Source organism: Salvelinus namaycush, chromosome 5 (genome assembly GCF_016432855.1).
Source record: "Salvelinus namaycush isolate Seneca chromosome 5, SaNama_1.0, whole genome shotgun sequence".
Taxonomy (NCBI): Eukaryota; Metazoa; Chordata; class Actinopteri; order Salmoniformes; family Salmonidae; genus Salvelinus; species Salvelinus namaycush.
The window spans coordinates 26,483,721-26,492,750 of record NC_052311.1 but is presented as its reverse complement, the minus strand read 5'-3'; the positions used below and the strand labels follow the sequence as shown (position 1 = coordinate 26,492,750).

The following is a 9,030-nucleotide window of genomic DNA, read 5'->3' as shown; positions in this document are numbered from 1 at the left end:
CTGAGTAGATCTAGCTTGCTTCTTAGGATACCCCTCTGGCCAGTGTTCTTCAATCTTGGTATCAGATTTGTACTACATGATGGCAGTAATTACATTGAAGAGTTGGAAGTAAGACAATAACCACACAGAAACCAATGTAAGACTGAAATCATTTAAGGCTCTGTTAATTCTCATCTTCAAAAACACACTGTAAAGTCACAAAACCAAAACCAAAAGCAAGTATTAAAAAAAAGTTGATAATTGGCTAACAAAGCAATTAGATATTTTTATAAATAATAAAAGCAAACGTAATAAAAAAAAGTAACAATGTAAGTTAGATCATTTAGGGCATGGGTGTCAAACTCATTCCATGGAGGGCCTAGTGTCTGCAGATTTTTCCTTTTAATTAAGACCTAGACAACCAGTAGAGTGGAGTTCCTTAATAATCATTGACCTTAATTCATCAATCAAGTACAAGGGTGGCATAAAAACCTGCAGACACTGCCCTCCGTATATCGTGTTTGACATGTGGTTCAGGGCAAGTTAGATTGTTTAGGGTCAGAATTTGATCAAACCATGTAACATATTAGTCATTTGCATGACTAAGAGGAACCTGTGTCTCCTGTATTTAAAGCAAACCACACAGCGGTAACCAGAAAACAAACATGCAGTGCTCTATGCTCAACGTGAACGTCTCATGCGTGGAGACCTGGCTCGACCATGCCCATCGAAAAATAGAAAGTTGAAGGCTGGTCTGCTTTATAACCACCATACAGTTGGTTTTAGGCCCTATAAACCACAGCAATCATACATTTACCACGGTTTGATTAAATTCTGACCCAAGTCCTCAACCTGCATGTCCGTTATGACTTTAAAATTAGATACCAGATTTAATAAATCGATACAAGTAAAAAGTAAAACCAGGGGAACTAATGACGGAGCAGCTTCAAAAATGGTTGCTGTGGTCCTGAACAGATCACTGCTCATTGCCCCAGCACTCCCCAACCCCAAACGAGAAAATAGAAATCCATAGACAATCCTTCATCCTCATAAGGTTATCCTCTACACATTGAAAAGTGGGTCTTCCCTGGGCCGGGTCACCATGAAGGCCAGTGAGTCTGCAGGTGAATGTGTTCCACAGTCAAGATATCAAAGGTTGGGCAGGCTCAAGACTCCCTTGAATTGGACTATGGACAGACAAGAATCTGCTCTCTGGTACTGTAGGTAACACTGCCAGCTGGAGAGGTCAAAAGGTGTGATTGAGCTGAAGTGGTTCCTGGGTCATCAAAGCAGGAACCAGTTGGGAGAGATCCTGCCAAATAACGACAATGGAGAACAAAAAAAGTACTATTTTACTTACTGACAGAGTAAAGGAAAGACTGAAGACACGACTAGGTGTTGAGACAGTATGAAGATATTGATATTTGTGTAATTAAGACCTTATTACAGTTAAGGAAATGAGCATTTCATCAATATGTAAACTGTGAAACCCAGTTAAAACGACCAATACCTCACACAGTGCAGAAAGTCTGCTTCCTGTTTTGAAACATCAATTTATATTCAGGATGCTGCGTTTTCCTTTGTCTGGGACCTACCCTCTCCGTGGCTCATAAGTCTAGTCTCTCTGCCTTTACACTGCCAGCCTCTTCTCTTACTCTTCTTTTCTGCCCTTGTGCTCACTGCTCAGACAGTTGGGTTCTTCACGCCACATTATTCGTCTGATCTAATGATAGCAGGCTAAACCAATAGTTTTAACAATCTGTGCAGCAAAGCCCCTTCCCTGTCTGCTTTTTCTAACAGCTGTAATTTTGTTCCACCCCTGATCCTCTCATCTCCCTTCCTCCGCAAGTACATTTTTTGTACACGCATTATGAACTCTACACTCCTGCTATCCATGACCATACATCTTTTCACAACCTGTGAATTCTTGCCCGTTGTCAGTGACCAGCCTATTGTGCATTCACACTTCTTTGTCCTACTATGTGTGTGTGGAGGGTGAAGTGTAGTGCTTCAGTCTCTTACCTGGGGGAGAGGTGTAGAGGGGACAGTGTCCCCTACTCCCTCACTGCACCACACAGGCCGTGCAGCACTGCTCCTGTTTCTCTGGCAGCGTGGCATAGTTCATCTGGCGAACGATTTCAGCAAACAGCTCGTCCACCATGGTCTTGCTCTTGGCTGAGGTCTCGATGAAGGGGCAGCCCCACTCCTGGGCCAGGGCCCGACCGTCTGCACCTGCCACCTCCCGCTCAGACTCCAGGTCCACCTTGTTCCCCACCAGGATCAGTGGCACCTTCTCAAAGCGCTTCACCCGCACTATCTGGTCTCGCATCGGTCTGATGTCCTGGGGAGCAAAGGGGGGAGGAATTTAGGGATGGATATAAGGATATTCTCAGGAACTGTGGGGAAATGTTTGCGCAACAGTTATTGCTGCCTAGCTCTTCAATGTATATCAATGGACAGTTATTGCTGCCTAGCTCTTCAATGTATATCAATGGTTTAAGTAGCAGCCCTTTGGCCATTCTTCTAACCTGTTGAGCTTAAAACTTTCAGTGTGTAGAGGACAGACTTATGGGAATGGGGTAGAAGAGAGGTTTATGGATTTATAATGTAGAGATTAGGCTGTCAACAATGGCTTTAGGAATGATGCACTCAGAATGATATGAATACAATAGGCATTGCTCAGTAGGCCCATTTAAAACATGGCTACAACTCTATCAAGAGGCTGCAGGCTCCTTGACATGTTGACAGGTAACACCAGATAAAGGCCCTTTACCTGAAATGACTGTTGATTGACGAGACTGTAGACAAGTATGAAACCCTGGCCGTTCTTGATGTACAGGTCCCTCATGGAGGCGAACTGTTCTGTCCCTGCCGTGTCAAGGATCTCCAGCACCGAAGGCGACGAGTCCACTTCGATCTCTTTCCGATAGAAGTCCTCAATTGTAGGGTCATATTTCTCGATGAATGTGCCCGTGACAAACTGGACAGTCAGCGCGGACTTGCCGACGCCGCCGCTTCCCAGCACAACCACTTTGTACTCCTTCATTAGGGTGCACGAGTTTGACCCGGTTACTTAGCTAACGTTAGCTAGCTGGATTGCTATAGCCTGTGACAACATTAATCAAGTAAACCTTGAAAACACAACTCTGTAAACCCCCACAAATCAACCTCCCAGTTAAAATGTTAACATGTATGTGTTTAGTTAAAACAAATTCAAATCTAGTTAAAAGCAGAAGTATTGCACTGAGCTAGCTAGCAAAGTTGGCTAAATCCACAACGCCCCCCCAATCCTCGCTCTCGATAAGGAGCCTTCTTATGACAAATCCTTCAGACAGTAAACATAACTACGTTACCTTGACACGAACATGGGCTGTTGCTTCTATCAGTAATCTGCCCCAAAACTGTGCATTAACTGAGTTGGTGGCTAGCTAGTTAAGATGCACAATATTATAATGACTTGTATTGTTTCCATTTTTGGAGAGCATGTGAAAGTGGCTCGCTCACACCACATCATAAAGCATACTGGTGTCGCAAAAGCCCAATGCCAGCGTCTGCCACTTCCACCACGGCTGGTCCCTGGCCTTATCACGGGCAAGCTGCACTTTAGCAGCCAGATAGTGTTTAGGAACCTCGGGTTGGAGTTTCAGTCCAATGCTGTCCACAGTACACTGCTTGATTGCTGTTTAGTATGAGACAGGGACAAGACCTCCCACTCCCTTCCTTAATTTCGTCCTCACGGCCTCTCCCTAGTATCCGTACTGTCTCATCCTTGCGACCACCACTGGGCTGCAATGTCCTGTGGAACCTATTAAGTAACCAGCACTTATTTTCTTTCCAAATCTAATCAAATGACGAGCACCAAATTTGCTGGTGCAAATACTAATATATTTAAGTCCTCAGCAGGGACATTGAAACGCTACATGGTTGTCCAAAATGCAGGCCATATGTCAAGGAAGGACCATCGTGGAAAATCTGCAATGTAATTGGTCACCTTGAAGATGTATTGTCATTCCCATTGGTTCAACTATAACTTCAGGCGGGACAGTAGGGCGCAACGTATAGAACGTTGCACATAGAAATATGCTGCATAGAATGGAATTTACAGGATTCAGTTCACTGCACACTGAGGATGGAAATTAAATGAATACATTCATCTTTATAATGGCTGATAATCGAAGTGTGAACATTAAGTGAGCTATTTACAGAAACTATGTTACAGATTGTTATAGGCAAGAAATCATTTGTCTGATTTGTCCTATTTTTTGTGTATTTTATGTGTGCTTCAGCTTTTCCATAGCAAGATAAATAGGAGACCCCAAACAAAAGCACTGATGTGAATTTCTGTGGTTTTTTCAGCTTTTTTGGACCTCATATTCTTGTGGATAATTGTTTTCATACATATCTGATTTACCATTTAGAAATTAAAGCACTTCATAGAGATAGTCCCCCCATTTGAAGATGTAATACGTATTTGGACAAATTTCCTTTATAGTTATAGTGTACCGAAGTAGTCAAAAGTTTAGTATTTGGTCCCATGTTCCAAACACACAATGACTACATCAAGCATGTGACTCTTAAAAACTCATTGGATGTATTTGCAGTTTGTTTTGGATGTATTTTGGGTTATATTTTGCCCAATAGGAACTGAATGGTGAATGATTACTGGAGTAATTTTATTTCTAAGTGAGCAGACAAGATGCTTCTGAAAATTTCAAAATCAATCCATATAATGCCATGATTAAGAAAAATCATGAATGAATAATGATGAGTGAGAAAGTTACAGAGAAAGTTAAATGTTATTTTGGCATTAATATGTGTCACATATTAGTTTGCAAACAATGTAAAAAAAATATAACAACATTGAGTTAATAAAGCTGCATACAAAAATTGTCTCTTTTTTTGTTTTCTTGAGTAAGGCAGCTCCAAAATGAAGGTGTTTCAGCCTAGCTCGGTGCTTTATGTGGTGGTGGGGCAAGCCAGCAGAAAATACGGAGCGTTGCGCCGTGATTGGCTCAGTGTTCTGTCACTCATGGGGACACTACGTCCCCGCCAAGTCTAAGGGTAGACCTAGAAAATTCTAGCCCTTTGGATGCTGCCATAGAGTTACATTAGAAATGCCCATCCATGAAGGCCCAAGGTCATTGGCCACAGATAAAATGACGTCAAATCACGTTATATGTACATTAGCTTTGATTGGACTGATCATGTAAACATCATACTTTCAAAATCTTAGCTAGCAGTCATCATCGTGAATCAAGTCGACAATCTACTGGCAAATCCTTTTTAATCCTTGTCACATGAAGAGAAATAATGAAGAGAAATGATAGATAAAACATATCGGTGCTCATCGGCCATTGGACATTAACATTACACAACAAGTTAGAAATCGCAAATTCAACAATGAGTGGTTTGGAAGGAATCAATGACAGTGGCTGTGTGGTCCCAAATCTGGGATAAAGGGGCTCTTTTCCAAGTTTAAAATGATAAACATTCAACGTTGGCCATGCTGTCAATGAAGCATGATTTGTACCGCACTCAAAACAACTGTTAACTCGGAACTGCAAAAACTTGACTTCAGTGAGTTCAAGACAACTGGGAAGTCGGGAATAAACAAGCTCCGACTAGGAAAATACGTTTTGAATGGTCATCCAACTCGGAATTGTAAATCCGGCCTCTTTCTAGAGCTACGACCTGAAGATCAATGACGTCATCATGATTTGACCTTGTTTTTTTCAGAGTTCACAGTTGTTTTGAAAGTACCATAAATCCAGAGAGTGCCAGACTTCGATGACAGAATTTGCCCACGAAGGACCGCCGTGCCACCTTCCTGTTCAAGTGAGCACAGCACAACAAGGTGAGTCCAAAAATGTCTTGTATGCTGCTGAATAAATTATGTTATATGCCAGGGAGATATGTATACTGTAACTAAGAAAGTAATACTAAGTGTATGTAGTGTAGTAAGCTGTTAGTAGCACATGTGCCTTACCCTAATCATTTGGTCTATTTACCCCTCTTAATTTTGCCTACTGTTCTGACTTGGTGGTGCACATGTAGCCTATAACCTGTTTTAGAGAAATGTAATCATTGAATATTGTAAGGGCTTTCATCGTCTGCTTATATGCCCTTTTTATTTATCCTACGGTCTGACTTGCTGTACAGGGAGAACACTGTAAGAACGGCCCATGTTCTGAATTCTGTCGCTGTACATTTCAAAAGTGCTAAACAAATAGTAGCTCGCTCATTAATGTCTTAATCGAAATTACGGATTGCCTCTAATCCCTTATACCATAGTTTGTACATCTAAATTGTCAAGCAATTCAGCCATATCAGCTATGTTTTTTTTAAAGGCATTAAATGAGGCTGAATGAACTGTTTCGCTGCCAGACAAGGCTCCACTGATAACCAAGTGTAGAAGTGGTAAGATGTTGGGACTACTGTTGGGACAGCTTGATGTAGGCCCTAACAGTTTGTGTGTACCATTTGTCACCGTTATAGTGCAATTAATGTATTGTATAGTGTCGTGTTGTGTACTGGCTTTGCTGGCATGCATTCAGCCTTTTATTTTTTTTGCCCCACCAAGATTTCCATGCTAAAATCGCCAGTGATCATGAGGCTTCGCAAATGGGTCACACCCGCCATACGGAACCTCCAACAACATTTTAGGATCAAGCTTAAATTGTCTCTTAGGCATGCTGGTAGGCAATGCGCTGGTAGCCGCTAATACATTTTTTGGCTAAATAGTGTTTTCTACTCTGTACTGTCAATTGTTTTGAGTTTCAGACATATTGCTAAAGCAGTGTTTTATTAGGATTACTTACCATTCGCCATTGACTTGTTTTGGCATTGCATTCTTTTGCAATTATAACACCTTTGTGTACTGCGTTACTGTTCAGTTTCACCACTAGATGGTGAGACCTGCCTATGATAGGATAAATGGAGAGACTGATGAGTAGTGGCAAGTAAGGAGTAAAAGGACACACAGCTCATTCAATATAGTCTGTGTGGGTTTCTCGTTTTAACAGTGACATTTGAACTTAAAACGTATATTATTGCTTTAGGGAACGAATAGAAATAAAGTACATTTTCTATGAAAAACATTTACTTCACTAATTGAATTTCAGTAGCCTAATTTCTCTGAATAGACTTGAAATGAAATGGATGGAATTGAACTATGTCTCTCCTCAGATTTCCATAGGGAGTGCAGGGGCAGCTTGACACAGCAGCTGGGTCACACACACACACACGCACACACACATATTATCTCCTTTGCTTAGTGAAATGTTGTCTTTTTCCATCTCTGACTGAGCTTGCATAGTCAGTCAGTCTGCACTGCAGGTGTATTTAAGAAGGCAAGGAAGGTTCTCTCACAGAGTCTCTCTTATACTCTCTCTCTCCCTCTTTCTCTCCCCTCTCTCTCTCTACCCCTCTCTCTCTCTCTCTTCCCCTCTCTGTCTCTGGGGTATGGGTATGACCGGCTGAGTTTGCTGAGTGGCCTACACGTACATACAGTTAGCAGCAATGCAGTAACAGTTCCTAAACAAACATTTTACTCCTTGCTAAAATCCACACACACGCACACACACTGTAATTCTCCAGAGGTAAGTTGGGGGAGTGCTGCTTCTGAGGTAGACTTTATTATTGCTGTGTATTTGATAAGAGCAACATACCATTAATGAGTTTCTCTCTCAATGTTCTCGCCCTCGTTCTCTCCCTTGCTCCCTCATTCCCTCTCTCTCCCACAGGAGCCATTAACCACAGAGACCCTAAGCTGAGTACTGTGGGAGATATCCTCCTCAGCCTCTGGCCCTCTCCACTCCATCACCCTTACACTCCTCCTTTCCTTTCCTTTCCTTCACTTCCCTTTCTCTCTCTTTTTATTTCTCGGTGTGTGTGTGTTCGTGTGTGCTTGCACATTCATGTGTGTCTTGATACAAGGCCATAGTGAGTAGAGCAACAGTAAGCATATTAGGGGAGAACCAACCTGAACCTCTCTCTCTCTCTCTCTCTCTCTGGGGGACTGTATGATGTCATGTCTCTGACGGTCCCCCCATCCCTGGTGTTTGTGTGTATGTGTGTGTGTATGTATACATGTGTCAAATCACATTTTATTGGTCACATACACATGGTTAGCAGATGTTATTGCGAGTGTAGCGGAATGTGTGTATGTGTGCGTACGTGCGTGTGAATGTGTGTGTGCACACGCACATTTGTGTATGAATCAACTGGCGAGGTCACACACCCATTTTTACATAGGCGAGTGACAGCCTTCCTCCAGCTGGATGTTGTTAGGTGAGAATGTCAGGGGCTTGTCTCATATGTGACACCATTTTCAAATGCCACAGAACCATAAATCAAATGTCCCACATGAGAGCAGGAGGTGAACACTGAGTGACAGATTATAGTATCAAAACTCAGGATAAGACCAAGATGCAGACAGCTAGAGTCACAGATGTTTATTGACCCAAACAGGGAGCAGGCAAAAGACAGGTCAAAGGCAGACAGAGGTCCGTAATCCAGGGGAAAGTCAATATGGTACAGAACAGCAGGCAGGCTTGGGGTCAGGACTGCCAGAGGTTCGTAAACAAGTTAGAGTTAGGAAGGTACAGAACGGCAGGCAGACTCGGGATCAGGGCAGGCAGAATAGTCAGAACCAGGGAAACTAGGAAACAGAACTTGAGAAAGCAGGGAGACGGGAAAACACGCTGGTAAGACCTGACAAGACAAGACGAACTGGCTACAGACAAACAGAGAACACAGGTATACATACACTGGGGATAATGAGGAAGATGGGCGACACCTGGAGGGGGTGGAGACAAGCACAAAGACAGGTGAAACAGATCAGCGTGTGACATATAAACTAATAACTACAGATTTAGGGTCTTCATTTTATCACTCTTTCGTTGCTGAGAATTCTCCTGCAAGGCAGGAAATGCAAACTTGTAGTGTATTTGAGTTTTAAAAGGCTTCTAAAGTTTGTAATTTCCATTTTTAAATTTCAGACGTGATTTGCCCTAACGAAAAATGTATCAACCCATACAAAAATGTGCTTTA

At 42.4% G+C, this 9,030-nt stretch overlaps 1 protein-coding gene across 2 annotated transcripts; it reads right to left on the bottom strand.

Annotated features, from left to right (window-relative positions):
- Window positions 1-3,942, bottom strand: rap2c (RAP2C, member of RAS oncogene family). 2 transcript variants are annotated; one of them, XM_038993831.1, is made up of 4 exons: window positions 3,333-3,942; window positions 2,753-3,085; window positions 2,002-2,320; window positions 1-1,291 (listed from the first exon to the last, which is right to left on the bottom strand). In XM_038993831.1, exons 2-3 carry the CDS (start codon window positions 3,023-3,025, stop codon window positions 2,042-2,044), a joined length of 552 nt encoding a protein of 183 aa, XP_038849759.1. In that variant the 5' UTR covers window positions 3,026-3,085; window positions 3,333-3,942; the 3' UTR covers window positions 1-1,291; window positions 2,002-2,041. The 2 variants fall into 2 exon arrangements, with proteins under 2 accessions (XP_038849759.1, XP_038849758.1); XM_038993830.1 differs by having other exon boundaries at window positions 2,753-3,942.
- Between the last annotated feature and the right edge of the window lie 5,088 nt (window positions 3,943-9,030).

Coding starts and splice junctions, on each gene's coding strand:
- rap2c (XM_038993830.1), bottom strand. CDS start 3,025: ATGAAGGAGTACAAAGTGGTTGTGCTGGGAAGCGGCGGCGTCGGCAAG. Junction 2,321..2,752: donor TCAATCAACAGTCATTTCAG/GTAAAGGGCCTT, acceptor TTTGCTCCCCAG/GACATCAGACCGATGCGAGA.